The 27,157-nt window shown below is 42.3% G+C and overlaps 2 protein-coding genes across 2 annotated transcripts in view; one reads left to right on the top strand and one right to left on the bottom strand.

Annotated features, from left to right (window-relative positions):
- The first annotated feature begins 1,790 nt into the window (after window positions 1–1,790).
- On the top strand, window positions 1,791–5,249 carry socs9 (suppressor of cytokine signaling 9). The gene is given in 4 exon segments (XM_064303453.1): window positions 1,791–1,929; window positions 2,735–2,778; window positions 3,001–4,083; window positions 4,086–5,249. Coding segments are annotated over 2 exon segments (1,587 nt in total). The 5' UTR covers window positions 1,791–1,929; window positions 2,735–2,778; window positions 3,001–3,165; the 3' UTR covers window positions 4,755–5,249.
- Window positions 5,250–8,348: 3,099 nt separating this feature from the next.
- The window catches only part of prkdc (protein kinase, DNA-activated, catalytic subunit), a 47,254-nt gene continuing 28,445 nt past the window's right edge, over window positions 8,349–27,157 (bottom strand). The window contains exons 54-86 of the mRNA XM_064303452.1: window positions 26,831–26,980; window positions 26,193–26,366; window positions 25,729–25,827; window positions 24,846–25,056; window positions 24,140–24,341; window positions 22,640–22,834; window positions 22,249–22,364; window positions 21,559–21,690; window positions 20,914–21,078; window positions 20,391–20,599; window positions 20,159–20,297; window positions 19,729–19,917; window positions 19,422–19,646; window positions 19,216–19,324; window positions 19,015–19,117; window positions 18,446–18,632; window positions 17,921–18,095; window positions 17,476–17,669; window positions 16,671–16,851; window positions 15,634–15,794; window positions 15,279–15,490; window positions 14,324–14,411; window positions 13,993–14,136; window positions 13,227–13,434; window positions 13,037–13,104; window positions 12,737–12,957; window positions 12,060–12,152; window positions 11,791–11,871; window positions 11,117–11,188; window positions 10,322–10,523; window positions 9,690–9,878; window positions 9,465–9,604; window positions 8,349–8,800 (exon numbers count right to left, since the gene is read on the bottom strand). Coding sequence (XP_064159522.1) covers window positions 8,596–8,800; window positions 9,465–9,604; window positions 9,690–9,878; window positions 10,322–10,523; window positions 11,117–11,188; window positions 11,791–11,871; window positions 12,060–12,152; window positions 12,737–12,957; window positions 13,037–13,104; window positions 13,227–13,434; window positions 13,993–14,136; window positions 14,324–14,411; window positions 15,279–15,490; window positions 15,634–15,794; window positions 16,671–16,851; window positions 17,476–17,669; window positions 17,921–18,095; window positions 18,446–18,632; window positions 19,015–19,117; window positions 19,216–19,324; window positions 19,422–19,646; window positions 19,729–19,917; window positions 20,159–20,297; window positions 20,391–20,599; window positions 20,914–21,078; window positions 21,559–21,690; window positions 22,249–22,364; window positions 22,640–22,834; window positions 24,140–24,341; window positions 24,846–25,056; window positions 25,729–25,827; window positions 26,193–26,366; window positions 26,831–26,980 — 5,239 coding nt within the window. The 3' untranslated portion in view covers window positions 8,349–8,595. The remainder of the gene's footprint in view (window positions 8,801–9,464; window positions 9,605–9,689; window positions 9,879–10,321; window positions 10,524–11,116; window positions 11,189–11,790; window positions 11,872–12,059; window positions 12,153–12,736; window positions 12,958–13,036; window positions 13,105–13,226; window positions 13,435–13,992; window positions 14,137–14,323; window positions 14,412–15,278; window positions 15,491–15,633; window positions 15,795–16,670; window positions 16,852–17,475; window positions 17,670–17,920; window positions 18,096–18,445; window positions 18,633–19,014; window positions 19,118–19,215; window positions 19,325–19,421; window positions 19,647–19,728; window positions 19,918–20,158; window positions 20,298–20,390; window positions 20,600–20,913; window positions 21,079–21,558; window positions 21,691–22,248; window positions 22,365–22,639; window positions 22,835–24,139; window positions 24,342–24,845; window positions 25,057–25,728; window positions 25,828–26,192; window positions 26,367–26,830; window positions 26,981–27,157) is intronic.

Genomic DNA, 27,157 nt, shown 5'->3' on the forward strand with positions numbered 1-27,157 from the left:
TTTTTATATACACCCCCCCCCCCCCCCCATTTTAGGGGAACAAAAGCAATTTGATAGTTGTTTTCCACTGTTTTCTTGGCTAGCTTTGTGTCTTTGCATAATTAGTTTGTGACAAGAAGGCCAACAAAAGTTCTAGAGTTGATCCTGAATCCTGAACTAAATATGGCTGCAGTACAGGCCTGGCAGAGCATCACCAGGGAAGATATACAGCATCTATGGGTCTATGGGATGGCTGCAAGCAGTCATTGAATGCAAAGCATTTGTGTCCAACTACTAAATATGACAACTTTGTTGAGATTGTTTATTTGTCCAATTACATTTGTTTCCCTAAAATGGGAGACTGCATAAAAACAGCTGCAATTCCTACATGAATCGCCCAATATAGATGTAAACACCCTTAAATTAAGTCTGCGCTTAATTGAGTCTGCACTTCATTTATTGTTTCATTTCAAAGTCAATGTGCCGGAGTACAGTGCCAAAACAACAAAAATTGTCACAGTCCCAATACTTTTACATTTAAGTGCACATTATAGTGCAAAAATTGATTGTTGTACTCACATTTTAATTCAAACTTCACTGTGGTTGTGTAGTCCATATTTTCAACACCAATTGTTCTAACAGAAACATTAACTAATGTACATATTATATGCAAATACATAAAATGTAATGTCCTGACAGGTGCTGCTTAATACTCTCTACAAACTAAAATTTTGTGAGCCTTAAAGAAGGGAAACTATTGTATTATTAAATTTGTTGTATTATTTCAAAGTGGGAGGGAAAAATCTATATAAGCTGTCTGTACCTGTCCTGCTGATTGGCACATTTTGAAAATATATAAAATACCCATATCTAGATTTATAGTTGGAAACTTGGGTCAGCAGGACTTTAACTCTTTGAGGGTGAAATGTTAGCTTTGACAGCTGAGTACTGAGCATGTATTGTCCAAGCATTTGTAGTATGTTAATTTCCACTGATTGCCAGAAGATTGTCAATGCACTTCACTTAAATAGAATTTTTCCAGAAACTACAGCTACACAAAGCACTTTACAGTTAATCCCTTTCATTCATGCACACTCGCACACAAAGAAGGCAGCCATGCAAGGTGTTGACCAGCAGAAACAATTAGGGTTTTGGTGTCTTAAGTAAGCTTCAGCACTTTTTGCCCTTAGGGCCCGGAATCATAACCACAATGCTCCATTACATTACATTACATTGCTCTGATTGCGGGACAACCACTCTGCCTCCTGAGCTGCTATATAGATACTAGGAGAAAATAAAATTAACCTTGTAAGCTATCTAACTTGGCTTTTGACATTGGAAATGTTATAAAAGTTTTGATGACACACTGGCACTGAATTGCCAGATATCAACATACCATACCAACACTTTGGAAAAGGTAAGCAGGCTATATGTTCCTGGCTTATTAAAGTAAATAAATAAAATGTGTCTACTTAATTCAACGATTTGTTTTTGAAAAGATTCGCAGGGTCTTTAAAGTGAAATACCCTCACTGGAACACTACAGAAGAAGGAAGGTAAAAATTATGTTCAAACTATAGGCCTAGATATGAGTGTTCATAAATAAAGGACCACTATTTAGCTGTACTCCGCGCAAAAATTAAAATTAAATTAACATACATAAATTAAGACGTTTGATTCAATACACGGGAGTTTCGCGTGTTTAATCTAATAAAAAAACAAGTTTAACTTTTGATTGACGTTATTGTTCTTTGGTCTCCCAAACAGCAGAGGGCGATGTACGTTTTACTAGAAGTCAATGCGCCCGTGTTTTTTCCCTTTAAAAGAATATCGCTTCTCTGTTGTCATAAAGTGCAGTACAGGTATTATCTGTTGTTCAACACAAAGGATAGCAAGGCTGCAGTGGCTAATCTACATGTTCGTTTTGTACTGTAATGAAACTTTTGTCTTGGTAAGATTTCGCAACATCATACAAGAGGTTTGGCTAAAGGCAGAATATCCTGTGTGATTATCTGCTTCAACTGAACTGAAGTGCTTGTTTAAAATGACTGTTCTGGGGCTGACATTTTTGTATATAGATAGCTAGCTGATTGCGGTGGCTAGCTTAATCGATACAACAGTATTTGTCGTTATCAATGGTATATTAAAATAAGTTTTTTCTAATAAACCAGGTTTAAAATATTAAAACGATCTTACAGATTAATATTAACTGCTATTGTGTCTCTTTTAAGTGACATGGCGGTTCGTTCGTTGCTAGCCAGCTTGCGTTAGCTAAATTGAACAATGGGTTGAACTGTAGCTAGTTCCGGCTAGCTAGTCCACAAGGAGTCAGCTAGCCGGGCATTTCGGTTGCTTTCCTGTGGAGTAAAAGTAGCGTGAACTAAGTTGCTTCAGCTAACTAAGTAACAGTGTGATTAACCTCCTTGTAAATGAGATGATTCTTATTTGTGATGCTGCTCTACTGGTGTGACGAAACGAGGCTTAAAGGCAGACATTGATCTTCCAAAGGGCTTCATATCTATTACACCGCACTTCCAGCTATGTACTGTTGGGTATTCAAGGTGGCTGTGTTTTATTCACTTGTAAATAAGTGACACTCCTAGTTCACTAGTTGTATTGTCAGGACTACTGGGGAGTAAGTGCTACTGACATTAAATTCACAGGTGTTATCTGACTGTAATCACTTTGCTTTGTTGTGTGTCAATGTTTGCTTTGTGTGTCAATGTTTGATTTTTCAAACCCATGGCTGTCTACAGATCTTCAGAAAAGCTTTGGACAAGTATTACTACGACATCAAACGGTAAGTAAAAGTGTGGGTCATGTTAATATATATAAAAAACTGTTTCAATCATGCAATTGTGATATGTTCAGGCTTAATGTGGTAGGCTTATGTTTAGGTTTTAATGTAGACTAACATTAATGACAAGACCTAATTGATTGCTGGCATGGGATGCCTTTGGATTGTTGATGCATGTTAAACGTAATGTTTGTACTTTGTTGGCACCTTCTTTTTTGAACACAGCAGTGATGGGAGCCCATTTGGCCAACAGCTGACGACGTATGAGCGGCTTCTTGATTGGAGCCCTGCCGCTGACACTGCACTCCACACAGAGACACAGTTTTACAGCACAGTTTGGCACTGACAGATCCTCCAGTGCTCCTTTCCCCGGCTGACTCCCACAGAGCCATGTCTCAGGCCCAGGGGGGAGGGGATAGGGGCAAGGACAGGGAGCGGGGCGCCCGTCCCAAGGTTCGGCAGAGCCGCTCCGAGGAGAGGAGGGAAGCGGGTGGAGGGCGCAAGGGCGGCAGGGGGAAGAAGAAAGGGCGGGTGTCCAACGATCACGTGCTGGAGCGGCCGGTGAGCGACGGGTTCGAGTACGGGGAGCTGCTGAGCGGCCGTGAGTCCCGGAACCGGGGGTCCTGCTCGGCGCTGGGGGAACCGACGAGGCGGCAGTGCTCAGCCGCGTTTGGCTCCCTGGAGCCGGGGCCCGGCAGGCTGGCTGCGGGGGCCCAGGGGGGCGAGGCGGAGGCGGGAGCGGGGGGCAAGGCGGCGGGCAGTAGTCGCTCGCTGCGGCAGAAGATCCAGGACGCGGTGGGGCAGTGCTTCCCCATCAAGACCCACAGCGCTCCTCAGGTGCAGGCCCTCTCCAGCTCTGCCTCCCGCCGAAAGATCCACCTTAGCGAGCTCATGCTGGAGGACTGCCCCTTTCCAGCGGGCTCGGAGCTGGCGCAGAAGTGGTACCTCATCAAGCAGCACACGGTGCCCATCTCGCAGCCGGCCCTGTTGGACACGCTGGGCGGGGCGCCGCCCGCCCCCGCCCTCGGCTCCCCGCTGACCGCCCTGGTGGAGGACGAGGACGACCGGCTGCGCGAGCGTCGGCGAATCAGCATTGAGCAGGGCGTGGAGCCGCCGCCGAACGCCCAGATCCACACGTTCGAGGTGACGGCGCAGATCAACCCGCTGTACAAGCTGGGGCCCAAGCTGGCGCACGGCATGAACGAGCTGGCGGGCGACGACCGGGCCACCCTCCTGCAGCAGCAGCAGCAGCACCAGCTCCTCCTGCAGAGCTGTCTCGACACCCTGGACGAGGTGGTGGCCTCTTCCCAGGCTCCGCCCCCTCCTCCTCCTCTTCCTCGGTTCCTGAGCCAGACGTGGGTGTGGCTGGGCCCGTCTGACCCCTGGCCATGGCTGCCGCCGCCGCCGCCGCCCCCCTCCCCGAGTGCCCCAAGCCCCAGGATGGCTACCGCGTGCACACGCAGATCGACTACATCCACTGCCTGGTGCCGGACCTGCTGCAGATCACCAACCTGCCGTGCTACTGGGGCGTGATGGACCGCTACGAGGCGGAGACCCTGCTGGAGGGCAAGCCCGAGGGCACCTTCCTGCTGCGCGACTCGGCGCAGGAGGACTACCTCTTCTCCGTCAGCTTCCGGCGCTACGGGCGCTCGCTGCACGCGCGCATCGAGCAGTGGAACCACAACTTCAGCTTCGACGTGCACGACCCCAGCGTCTTCCACGCGCCCACCGTCACCGGCCTGCTGGAGCACTACAAGGATCCCAACTCCTGCATGTTCTTCGAGCCGCTGCTGTCCCGGCCCATCCACCGCACGCGGCCCTTCAGCCTGCAGCACGTCTGCCGAGCCGTCATCAGCAGCCGCACCACCTACGACGGCATCGACCAGCTGCCCATCCCCAACGCCCTCAAGGAGCACCTCAAGGAGTACCACTACAAGCAGAAGGTGCGCGTGCGGAGGCTGGACACCTGGTGGGAGTAGAGAGCCCGCCCGTAACGCGCTCCTATTGGCTCCCTCCTCCGGATCCCGCCCCTTGCTCCGAGATCCTCCGCTTCGTTTCAGTTTGGCAAAGCTGGGAAGCGCCTCGCTGCCGAACTAGGAACAGACGCTGACCGCGAACGTGTCTGGATGAGTTTGGGTGGTCTGAACAGACAGTTTACCATTTCTAAACAGAGGCTGAATCAAAACTATATTTGGAGTCCTGGCATATGATCTTGATTATTACACTATTTATGCCATGCTATGAGATGAGTCCTTCCCCTTTAATTTCCACTCCAGGCGATGCAAAAAAAAAAAAAAAAAAGCCCCAGATACAAAGTTTAGTGTTCATTTTTCCAATTTGAAAATCCATTAATCGTATAGCCTTTTGTGACTGTTTCGATTCCAGATGGGCATGGTTTAATAACATGGCAAAGAATGTTTTCAAAAAAATGTTCTGGTTGTAATGTGATTTCAATAAAATTAAGTTGGAATTTATTGAGTATAGTTTTATCCATAATAGGGAGACCAGTTTATCTAGGGTACGTGACCCAAAATGATTTCAACTTGCATTACAGTACCATCTAAATCCTTGTGGGGTCTCTGTAGGCATTGGATTGTCACAAATGTCAATTACTGTCAATTCCCTCCAGTGATTGTCCCTCCAGAACAATGCTTCTCTTCCTATGGACAAGTTTACACTTAGCAATGCCAAAGAATGACATTTGAGTTACTCTGAGAATTTCATTATTTATTAGCCTACACCACTGAAAACTACTCCAGTTATAATTTGTCTAACATTTTTCTGTGCTTGTAATATAATTACATTTTTGTCTGCTTCCCACTGCTTAGGGAAAAAAAAGAAGTTACTGCTCAGCATTGTAAAAGTGTGCCGCACGTCTGTGGTTCAGCACACTGAAAGCAGCACATAACATTGTGGAAAAATGTGCTGTCAATCATTGTATGTGCAGCAGTAACTCGGACTTTGTGAAGGGGGGTGGTGACCTTGAAAATACACAACAGAAACGCTGATCAAATGACGTAGTCTAGAATTGTAGGGGAGGCGAGGCACCATGGTTTGTCGGGTGAAACACAGGAAACTGAATCAAAACTTTCCCACTTGTTCAAGTTTTTGTGTTTTTGTTCTTGTTTGCTACATTAGAAAATGTGCACAACGTTCAAAAAGCAGATTCTGATTGCTGATGAAAATGTAATGATTCTGTGAATAAAATTTTCCACTAGCCATTATTCCACTTGCAAGTCAAAGCTTGGGATGTTAGTGCGAGCATGTATCCCTTTAAGATAAAAGGTAAGACTTTTTTCAGCTGAAAAATAATTTCAAACACCATCTTCATGTTTTTAAAGTATAGTTTGCCCTCCTTTTTTTTTGCTTTATTCAGACAGGTACAGAGCAGATAGGATAAAGGATTAAAAAACAGAACAGCTAAGAAACTGCCATGGTGGGGATGAATTAATCAGAACAGATGTACAGTATACATAATTCACTGTGTTATCACACAACTGTGCCATCAAGATATTTCACATTTGCGGCTCTGTTACAATACGCACTATGTATTATGTTTAACTAATATGCATTTGTATGCATTCATTCGGATTACCCACAATGCATTATTCTAATTATCACACTACCGTGAATGTGATTGTGTGGTATTTTGTGTGTGCTTTTATCCAAGCAAGTGCAATTCAGTAGTATTCATGGTTGGTTCCTTTGAAGGAGAAACCAGAGTTTAATGTTGAATTAGAAGTAAATAGGCATGTTCTTTATTTCAAGAAATAAGGACATTTGCTGGTTTGCTTACTCATTTCAACCAAAATTGAAATTTCAATACAGGCATATTTCAAGTTTAAATTAGCAAAATAATAAATAAACTTGTTTTTATAGGATAAAGAGCTGTTCTGATTGCATTATTTTCCTCTGAAATAGTCCTCTTTTTAAAACAAAAGGACTATATTGGAATAAATAACTTTAAATAAACAAAATAGGGAATATCCTGATTTATTTAAAATAAAGAATTCCCAAAAAATATGCCTATCTACTTTTAATGAAACAGAGAATGCTGGTGTCCCTTTAAAAGGAACCAAACAGGTTTACTGTTGAATTTGACTTCTTGGTTCATACATAAAATACCATATAATTACATTCGCGGTTCTGTGATAATATATGCAATGCATTATGGTTAACTAATAAGCATATGCATTCTGATTAGTTTATTCTGATTACCCACAATGCACTTCACATATTTTCACACAACCGTGAATGTGTTGTCTTTTATGTACATGCTAGCAAGTCAAATTTAGTAGTATTCCTGGTTGGTTTTTTTAAAGGAGAAACCAAAATTCAATGTTGAATCAAAAGTAGATAGGCATATTTTTGATTTATTATTTTTTTAAAGAAATAAGGTATGTCCTGTTTTGCTTATTTAAACCAAAATAATAATAAAAAACATTCAAATATAGGTATCTTTTAAGTTTATTTAAATACAAAAGTAAAATAGTACATATCCTTATTTTTAAAGGATAAAATAAAAACTTCACTGTTTTGCTTTATTTCCCCAGCACTCTTTTAAAATATAAAATACGTATTGTAATATATCTCTTGGTTTAAATAAACACAACCAAGAATATTTTTTAAACAGTCCCCTAAAAATGAGCCTTTCAATTCAACATTTAAGGCTGGTGTTTCCTTTAAAGGAACCAACCAGCTATACAATTGAATTTTACTTGTTAATATATATAAATATATATATATTAAATACCATACAAGCACATTCATGGTTGTACAACGTGAAATGCACTATGGGTAATCAGAATATAATGAATATTGTCATGTCACCCATTGCGGCCCATCCCATATGGGATTATATATTCATTCACATTCACGAAAAATCTGTTTCAGTGGAAAAACAACAAAATACATAAGACTTTGTCCAAAAAAGCCTTTTTATCTAAAAAAATGAAAAACTGAAAAAGAAAATGTTTCCATTATGATTGATGGGAAATCATGTTTTTCCAACAGTTGGCAATCAATGAAAATTAGTTTGAAGGCATTTACGATGAAAAATCTATTTCCATTGAAAAAAAAAAACAAACACAATTCTAATATCTAAAATTCTAATATCTAATTTTTCCATTGAGATGGATGGGAAATCATGTTTATTCAAAAAATCATGGTGAAATAAGCGAATGAAAATGTTTTTGAAGACATTACTGATGGAAAAACGCTTTTCATTAGAAAAACACTAAAATAAAATAGACAACTTCAGGCACTGTTCTAGTGTGTGGATGGGCCCCACAGTCCAGCATCTGCTCAGGCTCTGTTCCAGTGTGTGGATGGGCAGGCCTGGTGTTCTGCTTGCTAAAGCTGCACCTGGAGTGTCTTCCTCAGACTCGTGTGTGTGGTGGTGTGGGGAAAGAAAAGGAGCTGGGGATATGACATACTTGGGAGGAGAGCATGTGCTTGTTTTCAATTGCAACGGCAGAGGACATTGCAGCACGAGCACAGCTGTGTACAATTGGGCACTCTAAATTGGGGAGAAAATGAGAGCAAAATGCATTTAAATAAAAAAAAGATAAGCCTTTATCTTTGGAAAGAACATTTATTTGGATTCTTCATCTATTTTGAGAACAGCTACATCTTTTCAGGAACCCTGTTAAATGTGTGTTTACCCTGCAATACATATAAACAACATGCTAAAACTCTATTGTCATTACCTTCTCTATCCAATAAGACTCTCAATGACTTTGATAAGTGTCATGGTTTAACAGCAAGGGACAGTGTGAAATTACAGGAAAAAGAGCATTTGTGTGTTGGAAGCGGTGCTGTTCACATCCAGGGCTCCCAGCCGGTCCACACTCGTCCCAGGACGTTGGGGTCCGTGGCCTGGTCCAGCAGGCAGTCCACCTGGGCTTCCACAGACAGCCCGTCTGCATTCTCCCGGGCGCGCACGTTGTGCTCCTCGTGCCCCAGCACCACGGCCTGCATGTATCCAAAAGCTGCCTCCTTCTCAAAGCCCAGCTTCAGCTCCTCGCTGTGAAAGCGCGTGGGCAGATAAATCAACACTCAGACCAGAAACGCCAAGCAAGCTGATCTCTACTCTTTCTGACGTTAGGGGGAATCTTCATCATTCAGCATCTGTCATGATGTATATTTCCGAAGATATTTTTACAGCATGTCCCTGCTATAGAATGTCCGAATATCCAAAAACAAAATCTGGTTTCTCAGTTATGCATCCAGTTAAAACTGCAATGATGCTTCCTACAATGTAGAATCAAACTGGTCTCTCCACTGCTGACTTCGTTATTATACACACAGTCATATGGGCTTCTATAACCACACATACAGTCAAATGGGCTATTATGGCCATACACAGTCACGTTGTCTATATAGTCGAAGAAATGCTAGCAATCCATGCTGTCTCAACAGAGGAGGTCTGGCGTAAGGTTACATGTGCAAATAAATTGTTATGAAAAAGGTAAATTATAAAAAGTAAATAATGGAAATATGTGAATGCCATATAAATAATAACCTGACACATTCTGCAACTACAGAATCACTGGGCACACATCTGTTTGGTCCGAATGATCAGGAAGGAATACTTTAGAAAACTTATCTAATACTTTCTCTTTTGTATCTGATTCCACCTAATGGTCTATCCAAAGAGTAACACACCAGCATTTCCACTGACTTAATACCTGGTGATAACAGCTGGATTAGCTCCTTCCAGTTTTCTTCGGGCAAAGTTGACCTTCTGAACTGGGTACCAGTTGATTTCTTTGGTGTTCACGGTCTCCACCCACGTTCCTCCCTTCTTTAGCTGCTTCAGCTCAAAGTTCTGAAAAATAATTATATTTTTAATAAATATTTTCCGGTCATTGTGGTCACAGTAACTTGATCAATACTCAAGTGGTAACATGTACCTTCCAGTCCAAAGAGGGCTCCTTGACGAAGATGTCCATTGTGTTGAGGAGCAGGTCTGGATCAGCTCTGAAGGCCCTCAGTGAATGTACCATGACGCTCTGTATCAGACCAGACTCTCTCATGGGCTGCATGAGGTTGAGGAACTGCCGCGTCAGGCGGAAGGGCATCAACTCAGGAACAGGAAGAAACTGAGGGGGTAAACAAGATGTATACATAAGATACATAGCTAATGAACACTCTATCCATAATGCCCTTAATGCCCAAACATTATCAAAATACAATAATGTTCTGTTTTATAAAAACTCTCTAATGCTGCAAGAAAGTGTGTCCAACATCAAGACAATGGTGTACAGACTATTATGCCACTGTAGAATGACTGGATCTGTTGTGGCAGTGCTCTTAATTGGCCCTCTAAATTGTTTCTTGCAGCTGTATTTTTCTGTTTGTCAGTCTTTTTTTCTTAATCTACAGTAAATTAACTGCTTGTACAACTCATGAGAAGAGGGGAAGAGGGAATACGCTGGCTTGGGGGGGGGGGGGACATGCACCAACACTGTTGCTGTACGCCTCCATTTTTTATATAATGACTGATTAAATGATTCTGGTTCCACGAGAAGTCACAAGAACCTACCTGTGTGGCAGAGCCGAAGGCGTGGCCGAAGTCAATGCCAACTGCACCTCCTGTCTCCATGTTGACCATGAAATTGTTGAGGTGGCGGTCCCCAATGCCCAGGACCCACTGGCTGATGCATATGAGGGCGTGGGAGCTGGAGAAGTGGGACCGCAGGAAGAGGAAGGCCTCTGGCGTCCTGCTCATTTTCAGGAATGCTCTCCTGGAAAGTGGAAAGGCTCCATTACACATCAGTGACAAAAACAGAGCTAATCATATCCTCCTGCAATCCATTTTTTGTGAATGACCCTGTAGGGGACATGAGTCTCTGGTCTTAATCTCCAGAGCCAAATATTCTACTGTGCTGAAACCTTTACAAGGGACATTCAATAACAATAACAAGTTATATTTTTTTCAACATGTTTTTATTATCCAAGGGACTTGTATGACATCAAAAGTTAAGACACTTAATATCAACAGCTGCCCATAAATTTTCCATATTTATTATGGCCTTTAATGGGTACTATTTTTTCAGCAGGGTATATACACATCACATCTCTGGGTCTTTGTACGTCACATTTTATTCTAATCTTCCAAGTACCCTTAACAAAAACAACTATAACTGTTGAGTTTGTTGCATGTAGGCAGCTAGTTTGATGCATGTAGTTTGTCTTACATGTCTATTTAAGAAATACAAAGACTTTTATAAATATCCACAGTCACATGCCCACAATGTTCCACATGCAGAATAATATACTTTCTGACAGATTTCAAATCTTACCATACATTTGCTTCAAGCTAATAACGAATATATACCTCAGAAGATCCTCTGGGACAAGGCGCTCAATGTTCCTAAAATTGGTGACCATGTCATTGCGATTTACTTTCCTGTAACACATAAGACCAATCACTGTGCATCATGACCATATTAAAGGTATGAAGATAATTATGAAATTATAAAAACTCAACATATGTAAAGAAAAAGGTATATGTAACAGAAATGACTTCAAGAACTGATAGAAATATTGCACAAGCAGTACAGAACAAGACAAAGCATTTAACATTTTTCTGAACCTCTCCTTATTTATTTTATTGTATGTCTAGGTTAAATGCTGTTGGCTGCTTTCTATATGCTCCCCTAAAGTTCTACAAATAAAGACAGAAATTGTCAGATCTTTTGAGAGCATAGCAGACTTTTTTCTTTTCTATTCTGTATTGCTAAAGAGCAGCCACATGTAGGTAGCTACAGTGCTAACGGATGTGAAGATGTTTTGTATTTTAACGTGAAACGAGGAAAAGGCTCAGTATTTTTTTAACTTGCATAACTTTGCATTAGGGGCGGAGTCACTCAGGATTTTTAAAACAAGTTAACCCTGAGTGACGGATGCTAAGGGGCAGCAGTGAGGTTCAGACTCCAGTGAGAATAACAGACTTTTCACACAAAAAGAAACGTGCTATCACAATCACCCACACATTCACACACAACCCACTTGTATGCTTCAGCGTATCGAGCGATTCCCTCAGCCTTCCCTGCTTTTCTGCTGAGCCAAGTGTCATAGGCTTCATTCGGTCTGAAATACAGTAATACGCAGAAACACAGGAGGCAGACGTGTGGTGTAATTCTACTACAGATGAATAATTGCACAGCTGAACACACTTCACAGCTGCAGAAGTATCCTCGGTCTTTGGGGGAAAATGGAAAAGGAGCTGAGACTGACATGTTGCTTGTTGAGCAGTCACAGTCTTTCAGGATGCTCACCTTAAAATGTTTTTCTTCTCCTCCTCAGTCATGCTGCTGCACAGGAATTCCTTCAGTGTGCAGGTGTTTCCTATCCACTCAATCAGGCCAATCCTGCAGAAAACAGAATGAATATGCATAAAAAACAAATCAACATGAAATTGAAAGATATTGGTCATGTAGGGGTGAGACACTGCAGGTCCATTACACCCCCTCCCTCCCATAAGCCCCTATTCGGCATAATTGGCCATCCTTATTCACTCTACATACTGCATCATTAACACACCACATCCTCTTAAAACCATTTAAGTTATTCATCAAAGTACACATATTCAACCCTAAAGGGCTGAGACCCCCCCAGGTCAGTTAGCTACAGATCCCTCTAGGGAAGGCTACATTCATTATTAAAACATACATACAATATATGATAACCACAAAAAGCGCAGCCAGAAATATCCATAAAAAAATCTTTAACAACAACCACAATTCCGCACCACCTACATTGGGCAGGAGGCACCTTTAAGTGTTTGCATGTCACACAGTGTAATTAATCCATGTAATACCCACTATTGGAAAAATAATACCTGTAAGTCATAATGACCTCCTTACTGGAGGTATTTACCAGGATGTCATGGGAACCACCTTACTGTAGGCATTTACTTGGATGTCATGGGAACCACCTGACTGGAGGCATTTACCTGGATGTCATGGGAACCACCTGATAAGTGTGGAGATGCATGTTCCTTTGAGAGCAGCTGGAATCCTGGGACAGGACTGTGTTCATGATGCTGAAGAGCTGCTCAATGCGCTGGTCCTGCCGCAGGTCTTCTCCACCCTTCACCAGAAAGGGGTGTTCCTGCTCATCATCGCCCCGAATGATCAGTCTCTTGGGCTTCCGGATGGAGGTCATAACCTTCACCTGAAGTAGGGCATTTCCAGCCTTAGCACTTTCTTAAAACTCAGAATACACTGCCTTTTCAGTTTCATGATGTACGTACCCTCTCGTCAAATCCAACAATCTTTGCATGATACTCTGGCAAAGGTTTGGATCTACCATCATATTGTCCTAGAGTAATAAAGCATAAAAACCTTTTTTAATGAGGCAGACAGAACTAATTTTTACACCCCAGTGAAACAGGAAGCTATGGGAGACCAATTTTCCACTATTCTCAAATAAATAAAAGATACCTGGGATCTCCAGCTCATTCTTCAGAATATCAGCTCTGAAACTGCTCATCCAGGGGGAATACTCTTTCAGGTTCCCTGGCTCCTTCTGGAATCTGCGCATAGACATTTCGAGAGCTTCCACTGACTTCAGAAAGGCCTTGTCCTTCCTCTTCTCAAACAGCTTTGAGCCACCTGGTCCCAACAATTTCTCTATGTCTTTGCCAAATTTCTGTTTTGAGTGGGGAAAAAGAAAAAAAACATGGCATCACAGGAGGAAAACATTATTACGTTCATTTATAAACAATTAGAACTTTCAAACCTTGAGGTTCCTTGCTTTGTCCCCCATGTATGGTTTTCCTCACCAGTTGTTTACCTATCAAATTTGATTTGGATATTCTTCTAATATTTTTCCGCAAATTGCTGTGAATACACCCATGCACTGTAATGGTTAGGGAACTGGGCTTGTAACTCAAATGTCGCATTGACCTGTTATCTTTATGATTCTTATGACCTGTTATCCTTATGATCTTATGATCTTGAAGGACTGAATGGCCAGTTCTTCTCATTACTTATTCCGAAGTTCTAGTGGGCTGAATGACCTGCTCTCCGCATTAAGTGTTCTTATATTCAAGGTGGACTGAATAGCCTGTTCACATCAATTTGTATTCTCATGTTCAATGTACCAACTGCATATCGTCTTCCATCACAATGGTCTGAAAGAAACATCAAAGCAAAAGACATTCAAATAAATCTGTAACATTCTAAAAATGAAATTAAAAAAGGCTACCTGTATGAATCTCTTGCGGAAAGACCCAAAACCTTCTCCTTTTTGATCTCCCAGAATGGAGTGCATTTCCTCATACATGTTCCTTATCATCTTCTTGTCAGTGTTTGGTTTCTCCAACTCATTCTTCATAGTGTCCCACCAGTCCTATGAAGAATGTTTTAATAAATACAGTTCCAATATTTGCTGAATTTAAAATAATATGAATCATATGGAATGACCATTCTGAGTCATTTTAGTTATTATCAAACATTCCATTTTTCTGGCGAGGTGGTATTTTCAGCTTAAATGATTATTTCCTTGGCATTAAAAAGCTGTGTAGCATGTTTGTTACCTTGAAAAGCATTTCCGGGTTGGTGAGTTGCTGTAAAGCATCAATGAAGTCTTTATGAACCCCCCCTTTATCCAGCTGATATTTGAGCCTGGTAAACAAGGAGAAAAACCCAAATACTTCAGCCAGATTTGGAAAAAACCGTTGAGCAAAGAGCTACGAAAGCTACCAATCTATCAAATGTTTTTATTTTAATCATACATTTCCCCAGATACTGTCCAGGAGTTTAATCTCGGTGGCATATTTCTGAACACTTGACGAACTATGCTCTAGAACAACTGGTGCAGAGGTTAAGGTTGAATCCTATTGGACTGAATTAGTTCTGCTATTCCCTGGTAAGGCCAGCATTCCTCCTGAGAGCCTAAATATGTTTCCATTAGGCTTACCACGATTGGAACACTCATCTGATTACCTAGCATTACCACCAACTTCTCTCTGCAACTGAACAAGCCCACTTTCGAGTGCCTGCAAGGCTAATGTCCAGCTGCATGTGAAGGGTTTTCCGCTGACTCGTGTCTGTGAGAGTGCGACTTGTAAACTACAATGCTGACCTTACATTCTTTAAAAAGCAGCACACGCTTGTTGTGCTCCCTAAGGGAAACCCGTTTAAACACTCCAACAGGACACTGCTAAACATGTTAGAAATACAGAAGGACCAAGACAAAACACATTGGTGTGATTCTCTCAAGCCTTCATGCTTATAATTATAACTAATTAAAATGTTAATTAAAATGTTCGAAAGCCTGTTTAAAAAAAATTTCAACCATTGCTGCAATCTACATTGTGATAGGGCATTCAGTTCATTATCGCAAAAGAATGAATGATAGTGATATCAATCAAACAGGAAAAAGGCGCTACTATGATCTAATACGTTGAGACTAATGGACAGAACTGTCAAGCCAGGAGAAAAAAAATAGAGATTGTGGAGTCTTGAGAGAAATTAGCAGGCTTAGACTACCTGGTGACAAACTCCTTGTTTGCATGCCCAGTGGCCGAGTCTTGAAACTCATAAGTCTCACTGCTGATCATGTAGGGGTAGATGAGTGCCTGTGGATAGAACTCCGCAATCTCCTGGATAATCTGCTGCACTGCAATCGCCTCCTGTTTGTCCAGCAGTGCCATCATCTGATTGATCCAACCAATCAGCATCCAGCAAGGCACAGACAACACCTAAAAAAGCACAGAAACTGCCCTGGTCAAGAGTGAATATGAACTGGCAGAGAAACACCATAGATTTTAAATGTAGAGTATCGTACATGCTTAAAATTAATCTTATAATAAACAAGAGAAGAGAGACTGTAAGTTAGGCAGACCTCTTTGGCCATGAGATTCAGGGCATCTCCAGGATACAGCTCAATTATCTGTAGGAGTCGTGGGAATTTTAGTCGAGCCCCTTCTGAGTTCATCTTCAGGCCTTTCAACAGCATCTCCACCAAAATGACAGGGAATGTGTTCACCTCAGGGAATTCTGAAACTGAAAACAGGAACATTACTTTTCCTATTGTCAGAGGATACATGTCTGTACTTTCTTTGTCACACACCTTTTATAAAAGGCAGGCTAACTTGCAACTACAAACGTGCTTTAAACAAGCAGCAGAGGCAACTTTACAAAGCCACAGTATTCAGTATTAAAGTAACATGCATTCAGCTATTATTCACAGCTAACACATGTAACCTTCTGCACTTCCTATATACACACACACACATCCTCTGTAAAATCATTGAAAATTATGATGGAATGATGCATGCATGCTTTAGTCATATATTTAAGGTCACGCTTTCATTTCTTCCCAGCATAACTACTGTATTTTCTCTATGTCCATCTAAACGGTAACGCCCTCACACAACAGCAACCGGTACAAAATTCAGCAGCAAGGCTTTTAATGAAGGACAACCACATTACACCAGTCCTTGCTTCTTTGCATTTCTTTCAGTTGCTTTTAGAATTTATTTTTAAAAATGTATTAGGCTAATTATTTACAGCCAAGGATTAGCTACAGAGAATATAACTATATTCAATATAACTAAAATGCCAAGCAGGACATATATTTTCTATATATATATATATATATATATATATATATATATATATATATATATATAATTTATTTATTTTTAGAAAAGTCAAAATCGAGTCATCCACACAGGAAATTAATTTAAACCTGGTGCAAACTGCTACCACTTATTACAAATAGTATGGTTCTACTGTTTAAACTGAGTGCCAATCACACATTGGAGCAGTATCTTAAGATGCTTTTCAAACCTGGTGCAAACAATAGAGCACTGCGATATACAACTGAAGCGAATACAATCTTTCTTATTTTTGAATTTCGGAAGCCCCCATACATACCATGAATGTTCTGCTCCTCTTCTCGCAGTTTTTTGTCACAGAAATTGGCCAGGGCCAAGTAGGCCTCGACGGTGCTGTGGGTGTCGATGAGCCCCCCCGCGCAGGCCTGCGGTTTCCCCTCAGCCGTCTTCACCGCACTGTGCAGAAGCTCTAGAGCTCGCCGCTGCAGCCCCACCACCACCTGCAAGAGGGGGACTCTTCAGTGCCAACACACCGGTGACCAAGCCCAAGGAATCACTTTATTAAAAATAAATTACTGCACTCAGTTTACTTTATATACTTAAAGGCATTAAAATGAACCACATACTGCTTTTCCTGATGTTCACTGTCTGTCAATCAATCTTGATCCAACCAGCAAATCTGAGTAACTACACACAAATGTCTTCATTCTTGGTTGGCATCAGCAGTCACTAGTCGTGCCGGGTTGTCACCACAAGAAAACACTAACGCAGTATGTGATTTATATGTAGACCTGTAGTTGCTGTGAGTCCACTAAAGCACTGGGCTTTGTTCTTAGTATGTTAGGTGTTTGCAGATAAAAATGGCTGTAAATTGTGATTTTGAGCCATATTGCTTTGCTTTGGGATCAATATGTTTACTCTTTCTCCACACAATTAATTACAATTAAGTATATCCAATGAAAAAGCAGGCTAAGGAAATACGATACGTAAACCAGTGTGCTAGTGCTTTGGGCAGGGTGTGTGCTTCACCTGCGGGGGGCGCATGGAGGTAACTCAGCCAGCAAAGGTGATCCATTTTAGATCAGAGAGAAAACTTTTTTTTTAAATAAGGAAGAATATTCCACCTGCTGAGGGTCGGAAGGTGAAGACGTTCCAGACAGCTGCAGCAATCTCTCTGCCTTCTCATTCCCGACAGTCTGCAGAAGAGTTGAGTCCTTACTCAGAGTGGACGCCAAGATGGAGTAAGTAGTTCCCAGTAAGATATGATGGTCCTGGAAGAACTTTGCTGTCGCATCTGTGTACGTCATCTGGGTTTCATCTGCAGAATTCAAGTTGGGGGAAAACATTCACTTGGTTTCTTAGCTTTTGCACAAGACTTACATGCACAATACAGGTAGTCAAAAGGATGTTGCCTTTTCAGAAGCATTCTTTTCTTTTTCAACGTTTTCACACCTAACGTGAAACAGACACAAAGTGGCATACCGTACAGTGGGACAGTCTGCATAAGCAGACACAGAGTGAGATACCAAGCAGTGTACAGTCTGTATAAACAGACACAGACTGACATACCAAGCAGTGGGACGGTCTTGAGCACACTCAGGATTTGTTCTGCGTTGCCTTGGCTCTGGCAGCGTCTGTGACTGTAGCGAGTGAAGCTGTGGACCCACGTCAACAGCCAGCTGCTCTGCAATTTCGCCTCCCTGTGGAGTTCTTTCAGCAACTTGGTCGCCACTGAAAAATTATTCTGAAATGACGACAACTCAGTATTACTACAAAAGCAAGAAAACATCACTCCAATTACTTGACAAAAAAGAAGTTTAGGAGTACAATGGTATTATTTTGATACCAATAATTTTATTATGTCTCCACTCGATACTGAACAATGGGGAGAATTCATAATAATGGGACTGTAGGCAGAAAACCTTTAAAGATGAATAAAAAAAGATTAAGGACAAGATAAGGAAGAAAATAAAAATAACCCAGGTTTCTGTGTGAAACCCCGCCTAGCCCCCGGTTATTTCTATATCCAACATGCTTAGAAGGGAGTTCCACTCTATTAATGAATAAGCACTGAAGACAGGGCTTTGCGTTTACCTGCATCCATGCACTGTCGGCCATTTTAAGTTTCATACTGAACTTGCAGTCCTTTATCATCATAGTGAGATGCTCGGGGTGATCCGGTGGTACATTCGATGCACTGGCTCCATCACCATCAACCTCCATATTGTCACCGGAGGCTGAGGTGGTGAGTTTCTCAGCAATCCTGTCCAGGAAGAAGCACCTGAAACAGAGATGCAAATGTCCTAAAAGGTTGCAAACAAACATGAACTTCTAGTTTTGGCATTGATGCATTGCATCAATAATTGGGAAAATGTCCTGGTAATTATCGATATATACTGGCAAATTTTGAATAACATACTGACAGTAGACTTCATTAGAAATAAAACGCCTCTACCTTGCAGACCTCTGTCATTAATGTTTTCAAGGACCACTGCACACATGCACTACTACAAGTTTGCTGGCGTCCTCCACATGCTTTACCAATTCAGAATGCACAGTGAAGACTCTCTCAAAGCACTGATGTACATCACTTTTCGCATGTAGAAGTTAGTACAGTGCATGCCACATAGGCTCCTATGTGAAATGACAAACGAGCATCTTACCGCGACGTGATGATATCATCCCACACGTTCATTGGATCCATTTTTGCATCGGGATACCGATCTGTCCAAAGTGTTATCAGTTTCTTGACAGAGTTTGGTGTTACTGAGAAATGCAAAACATTATAATTTCAGTTAGAATAATCCACCATCTTCAACAAATAAGTATATAAGTAAACAACAGAGGGCTGCCAGGGCTGTTACCATCTCTTGTGATGAAGTTCAGGAACTCCTGTGTCTCTGTCAGAGCCTGCACTGACTGCAGTTTGGTCATGCGGCTTTCATTCAGGAGCGAATCAATGTTGGCGTAGTTCTACACAAAAAACAAATCAGCGGTTAATTATATGAGGCACTTCATTATGGCCAGAAAAAAAATGCACCTTTGAGGCTGGTTCCTCTTTAGTTCTGACCTGCATGAAGACCTGAATGCTGTTATTGGCATAGTACTGGGCCCGGTGGTAGTCTTCCTGCAGGATGTACAGAAGGCTGAGCTCATGACTGTAGTAGGTCTCCATGATGCTCTTCCTCTCCTCCACCTTCATGGCGCTGTCCACAAAGGTGAGCAGAGCCTGGTCTTGCTGCCCCAGCTGCAGCTGCTTCACCATGCTGCGCATCAGGTAGGGCAGATACGCTTCCTGAAGCACAGAAACGCCGCGTCACTCTTCGCCGATCACACTGAAAACCATAGCACTTGTGATGGTTTTGCACCCGTGATACCTGGTAAAAGGGATCGGTCCATATCTTCTGCAGACCGACGGGTGTGCTGTCATCGAAGTTGACGGTGCAGCAGTATTGAACAGCCTTCCACTCAGTCAGATGAGAGTAGGCCTCTAGGGCAGCGATATCCCAGAAGTCCTTCTCTGTGACAGTGGGTTCCCCGTCCGGCCACTCGTCAGTGTTCAAAGCCTGGGATAACACATTCAAAATAACAGCACTTCTGCAAGGTCTTTCTGCAGTGTGATTGCTCTCACTGTACCCATGGTCTGTACCCCAGTATACCAGCGATCAGTACCTCTCTGAACTAATGGCCCGCAGCCCCAGAATATCAGCTCTGGAGGGCTGAAATCCTTGGACTGTCGCTGAGGAGCAGAGGACCCCCTGAAATCTAACACAGCCCTTTGTGTGGCTGTTATCTGCAGTACTCTACCTCATTATAGAGTTTAACTGCTTCGGCATAGTCACTCTTTGCTTCTGCCTTCAGGGCTTTGCTAGTGATGGCTTTGGTCCCAATCTTGCCACTGAAGATCCCCCGCACAACATCGTAGTCTCCCAAAGACCTGTACAGTCTGCACAAGTGGAAAACATGATTTTTACAATCATTAAATGCATCATCAACAGTAAAAGCATGTGGCAGGACAAGCAGGTGAATGTGGGCGTACTTGGCCAAGTGGATCCAGCGCTCTGTGTCGGGAGACATGCTTTTTTGGGTGCGCGGGCGCTTAGCCGCGGGCTGCTCGGAGCTCCAGTCCTGCCCCAGGGCCTCCTCCAGCAGCAGGACGCCCATGGGCTGCTGCAGGCTGGACAGGCAGCTGGAGCTCACACCTCCAGGCTGCACCTTCAGCAGCTCCTTGTGCTGGTAGCACATTTCCTGCAAGCAGACATGCAATACACTTTAGAATACCAGTGTGAAGGGAGTTATTCAATGTCACTCTATTCAATATCACTATACAATTACTATAAAAAACAAGGTTCTGAGGTGATCTGGGAGATGTTAAAGTCCATTGAGTGAGTGAACCAGTGTAATAGCTGAAGGTAGCATTCATATTTGATTATTTAAGATTTGGTACAATATGCTCCGCACTGGAAAATGAATATATTTATCACAGACTGATCGACAAACTAAGCAATTTCATGAAAGTCTAAATCATCTCCAGCTGATAACCTGTACAGAGCCTCTCAAACCTGAATACAGGAGACAAAGGGAGGGAAATATATGGTGCTTTTGTTCAGGAAGTTGTTGATGTCCTCCAGAAGCTGTTCTGTGACTCTTCTCCTTTCTCCTCCCATTTCTAACAGGATCCCAGCAAACAGAGAGCTGAACAACTGCTTCGCAAGAGTAGGGTCCCTCTACAAAAAAAAAGCAAACTCATGAAATGGACAGTAAAGATAATGAGGACTTTGCTCACAAGCACATGCACTTTTCTGCACAGTTCAATTTGATTTTGCTTGTCAACTGCAGAAAATCACAGGCGTCGATCGTAGTAACAATCATCGCCGCCATGCAGTATTTCTGCTTTCTTTCACTTTTATTTTGATGATCATACCTGAAGCAGGAGTAAATACCATGTGAAATGCTTCCGGGAAAAAACATCACTATTTATATCTATTGGGTCATTGCACAACTTTGCTGTTGATTGGCTTATACTGTAGCTGCCATGCGATCATGTGGTGTGTTTCTGCCAATAACATGGAAGCCGCAAGGCCACATGAAAGCAAATACGGCGCATGGCAGAGATGCTTGTTAATACGCTAACAAAACATTTGATAAGAGCCAATATGGTTAATCACCCAGCCCTAGCTTAGTGATTTAGAGCCGGAAGGAGAGACCTGTGCCAGAGCCTGTAAGGGGGCGATAAGGCTGCTGTGCTGAATCTGGATATCGGGCAGCTCTCCCAGTCTGTATCGGCGGTACAGGGTCACTTGGGCATCTCGCCGAACTTTCTGATCTGCTGCCTTCTCCTGCAGGACAAATTGCGTGATGTCACTGACCATTCATACACAGAAAGAGGTTTGGTAATACATGTATAAACAGCAACCCAGTTCAAATTCTTAGAAACTCAACACTATTTTCATACATATATTTAGGAGCCATAGAGCCCATCCATTCACTGAAACAGTGCCTTAACAGATACCAGTCCGTAGGGCCCATCCACACTCTGGAAGAGTACCTTATTAGATACCAGACCATGGGGCCCATCCACACACTGGAACAGTGTCTAACAGACACCAGACCATGGGGCCCATCCATACACTGGAAGAGTGCCTTCACAGGATGAATCTCCAGCAGTCCATTTTGATAAAATTTCATACCATAGCAAAAATGTCCACAAAATGTATAATGTTTTGAGCTTTCCTAAATCTAAAGCAGTGGTTCTCAATGCAATGATATGTCACACAAATGCAAATAATCAAATTCTGCCCATGTCAGCGGTAATGAGGGCAGGGAGACCCACTGGCCAAGAGCACCGAGAGAAAAGGGCTTCGGTGCCTTTCACGTGCCCTGCCTTTCAGAATTACCTTCTCATGCTTCTGTTTGATGATCTCCTTCTTTGCAAAGTTCAAGCTGGTTTTCTCAGCGTCCTTCAGGAACTTTCTTTTCAGCCTCAGGATGTGAGCCCGCTTCTCCATCGCGGCTGTGAAAACAAACTTACATTCAACGCCCGGGGATTCAGGGGCACACAATTTCTCTACTGCATTTTTTATTACATAAATATATACTTGCTGAGGTTTTACTAATCATTTTCAGAAATTAATGGGTTGTGTTTATCAAACAACTTCATAAAGATACCATTTCCCATTTTTAGCTCTGAAATAAACCTCATCCCCATAGCAATGACACTTGAAATAGAGAAAATCCTTAACCTGGCTCCCAGTGACCCCAGTACTCAAATCCCCACATTGGGCATACCATCTGTCATACTGTCCACAGTGTCCGTAGGGGTGCTGAGCTGCTTTAAGCCAAAATTGGCCCCCAAGGCCTTCCTGGAGACTTGCGGTCGGTCCGTCTTCCCGAAAACCATTAAGGACCCAGAGGACTGTGGGGTGTACTCTGTCACTGTGTCCACACTGCTGCCAGTGAGCCAGTTGAAGGCCTTACGCCTGCCTGCAACACAAGAGATCAGGAAAAAAACCTTTACGGACAAAACTTTACCAACCCTGAATTTCAAGCACTCATGATGAAATAGACAGCCTCAATAAGCCAGTGTGGCAGATCATCCCCAAAGTCTACTGGATGTCAACTTTGGAGAGCTATAGTTAGAACAATATTGCATGTTTTGCATTTTGCCTATAGATATTTATAATCATGCCAGATTCTTGCTGAAATATGTCTAGTTTCAGATTTTTGATTAATACTTTAACCTTGCTGAACATAGTCACACAGCATGTCATGTATTTGTACAGGACCAATGCTCCGTGGCTGCAGTTCTGCTAAAGCCTTCAATGAGAAGATAAAGTTATGGGAATTACCCAAAACCATTTGGGATTTCAAAGAATTTTCATCTGAATCACCTACTGCATGTTAATCGACCAATGGCAGCCGTATTTCAGACTGGAATTTTAAAGATATACTTTATTGAACCCCGTGGGGTAATTTGACCTCTGCATTTTGACCCATCCTAGTTACTTAGGAGCAGTTGGCAGCCACAGGGCAGCGCCCGGGGACCAACTCCAGTTCTGAGGCCAGTGCCTTGGTCAAGGGCAACTGCAGGAGTGCAGCTAACATGCATGTCTTTGAGTGTGGGAGGAAACCGGAGTACCCGGAGTAAACCCACGTGAACACGGGGAGAACATGCGAACTCCACACAGAAAGGCCCCAAGCCGAGATTCGAACCCACGACCTTCTTGCTGTGAGGCGACAGTGCTAACCACTGTGCCACCGTGTCCGCCCGAAGGTCCAGACATTTTGTAAAAATTCGACAAACCATCGAAAAGGATTATTTATATATTTTTTAATCAATCGTATATGGCCGACTTGATGGTCCCACCAGAAAAGCAGGATTTAGTCACCATATAGGGTGTGAACTATTTAAATGATTAACTATTATTAACAATAATAATAGCAATTTAAGTCAGTCGAATAGGAAACTTGAATTAGCCAGCAAGTCAAAACTGCCTATACCATATTTATGATTAAGTAAGATAGATAAGGAAAGATGGAAATTAGAAGTCATACACTAACCTATGAATGCAGGCTCACAACTTAGAATGTACAGATGACTAATTTTGTCATTGTAAAGATGACATGTAGCAGAGAACATGACTGTATATGTGATTTGTCATCTCATAGAAAAAGCTCCCTTCTCAAGTAGTGCATTATCTGTGTGACAGACTGGGTGTATTTGAACATCTGGAGACAGTAAGAATGCCTGATACAGGTGTTTTTATAAAGTTGAAACAGTGGCGGTACCTGCTGTCTGAGTTGGGGTGAACTCCAGAGTTGCCTGGGTGGCACGGAGCTGGCCTCCTGGGACCCAGTTCGGAGACGTGGCGCCGTCCTGGGACGGGGACGCGGACGGGGACGCAGACGCGGCCTGAGTGGCCAGGGTCTCCGCAAACATGGGCGTGAGGACTGTACTTCTGTGACGCCAGTTGGAGTCAATCACATACTCCTTAAAACCAGAGAGAAAGGCGTAATGCTGTAACGCTGTACGCTGTACCCTTTCTCAGATAGCAAACAGGTTGGGAAGTAAGAGGGCATGGTTTCATTCTTTTAATATAGTTCTTCCAAACTAAGGTCATGGTAACATTTGAATAGATTTTTACCATCGCTGACAAAAAAGTGAAAATAATCATATTTTCTGAATGGCTTCATGAAATCATATCTAGGTGTGACTAGGACGATACATCAAATCGCGATCTTTTTAAGAATAATAAGAATAACTGCCACCATGGGGCGTAAAGGTGATTTTTTGTCATCCTTGATACAGTACCATCCAAGAATCAGAGGCCATTTTAAATGCTTCGGGGAAAAAACCTTATCACTGGTATCTATTGTGGATAAGACAGCAAATTAGCAGCTAGGTCTTACAGCTTCCATGTGATCATGTGTTTAACTTTTTCAATCACAGGGAAGCTACAAGGCCTTGCTGTGGACAGCAGGATCCCCAGCGCACCTGGAACTTGCAGTCGGAGAGCGGGTACTCAAACAGGGGCCGGCTGTAATCGGGGCTGCGGCTGGTCAGCTCCAGAAGCAGGTTGGTGGCCAGGCTGAGGAAGCGAGCCTCGGTCCCGCTGGAGTACAGCGAGTGCAGCAGAGCGAACATGCGCTCGGGCGTGCTCGCGGGAAGCCGCTTCTCGTGGCTCCAGAAGTTGTGCACATACAGCCTGCAGGAGAAGGAGCAGCTTTTCACACCACACAGGGACTGCCGCTTTATCTAGGGCAGGTGACCGCAAAATGATCTCAACTTTCATTACTACCAAAATCCCTGTGGCATCACCTGACTAATTATTGATCAAGTGTGACCCTCACAAAAGAAATTAATTGATGTGTTACACCAGGTGAGAGGAAGGGATGTGACATGGACAGAATATCAAACACAAGAAAGTGTTCTTAGTGACAGCGACAGTAACCTCCTAGTACACTGCACACTGACTCTATCTAGAATCTTTTTATTTTGTCATTTACAACAAATCCATACACGCTGAAAAAGCAAAAACAGACAAAGACTTTAATTATGGTCTGAAATAAACAATGAGGGGCAAAATTTTGATAATCCTAAATTATGTGCTTTTTAAAATAGGCCAGTTAGAAATGGTGGGAATATTCTCGAAAAACAACTTTGTTTTCTATCTTTTCTCTATCTTTCTTATGGTTTTCAATCGTTCCTTGAGTCAGGAGATCATGTTTTGTTGTATAAAAATATGTTTAGAGTGATTCAGTCTTGCCTTTCACAAAGATTAAAGGTAATGCATAGGGCATGTAATACAAATGATCTGTAGGCACCTTAGGCAAGAAAGAAAAGAGACAAATTGACATTATTAATGTGATAGACTTACTGAAGCCCTTGGTTTTCATCCACAAGTCCCTGTAGCAGAGTGTCCTTCGCTCTACTGAAGACATCCACTGAGATACTGTCAGACTGACTCTCCTTGTCACTAAAGAAACATATATATATATATATATATCGATATTAAAGACAAAGACAAAAAACAAATATTTAGACTGTGGCACCTCAAATCTAGCCATACCATTCTTACTTACTGGTGAACTTCATTACGGAACACAACTGAACTGAATGTCATCAACTATTTTAACCATACATTCTCAACTCATTTTAGTGTATAATATTAATTTCAATAACGCTGCAATATTATTCAAGGCTTAATCAAAAATTTATTTTAGCAATATATGCTTGTTATCCATTGTGAATTTATTAAAATATTATCAATATAGCAATTAAATGAATATCAGGGATATAACAAATAATCAGCGGTGAGAACCATAGCAGAAGGAAGGTTACCTGTAGTTGTCATGAATCCACATGAGAATGTCATACATGTGCTCCCTGCACACAGGAGAGGGGTGGCTAATGAAGGAGGTCACCACACCAAGGATCTCCTGAACTTCCTCAGGCTTCATGTTTGGCAGAATTTTGTGGACGATACTTAGACAGACCACCTGCCTGGCCACATCCCTGACAAAAGCAGAATAAGAGACCCCATTACTGGGTATACCTATGGCCCAACCCTGATACTGGGTATGCCTATGACCACACTCAGGGGTTCAATAGCAGTATCCCAACAGGTAATCAAACCTACAGCCTCAAGTCAAATCAAGTCCAGATAATTCCCTAACCATTACACTTCACAAAAAACTACTTACTCCTCTTTTTGCATTTATTCTTGCAATTGTCTGTACAATAAATTTCCGCACGTAGGTACATGCCCTGCTAGCCTTGTAAGATGGAAATGTAATAAGACTGTAGATAGAATCGTATGCCAAATGCTTAAATGTAAATGCTCATCATTCCTAAAAGACAATCTGCATTTGGAATTCAATTCATGGGAGTTGCAGGAAAAGCGAAGGTTTACAGCAATGAGTATAATATACTGTACTTTCAAGTCAAACAATATTAAAAATGATAAAAGGGTGACTCACCGGTGACCCATGACTTGGCAGAAGTCCTTAGTTTTTAGCTCCAAGTAGATATTTGGGATCTTATCTGCCCGGCTAAGCACACACTCAAGACAGTGTGTCTTCAGCAGGCCGTGCAGCTTTGGCAACAGGAAGAACACTTGGTTCAGAAACCTGCAATGATAATAACGTCAGACAAATAAAAATTAGTTATGTTGCTAGGGGTAATGTAACTATAAAACAGAAAAATTTAACTTGAAATGCAGCTGCAAATTGCTTTTGAAAAGCAGAACATTTTGACAGCAGTCAGTTAAATATAACACTGAAAACCAAAAGGAGAAATCATCCTTA

Source organism: Anguilla rostrata, chromosome 12 (assembly GCF_018555375.3).
Source record: "Anguilla rostrata isolate EN2019 chromosome 12, ASM1855537v3, whole genome shotgun sequence".
Taxonomy (NCBI): domain Eukaryota; kingdom Metazoa; phylum Chordata; class Actinopteri; order Anguilliformes; family Anguillidae; genus Anguilla; species Anguilla rostrata.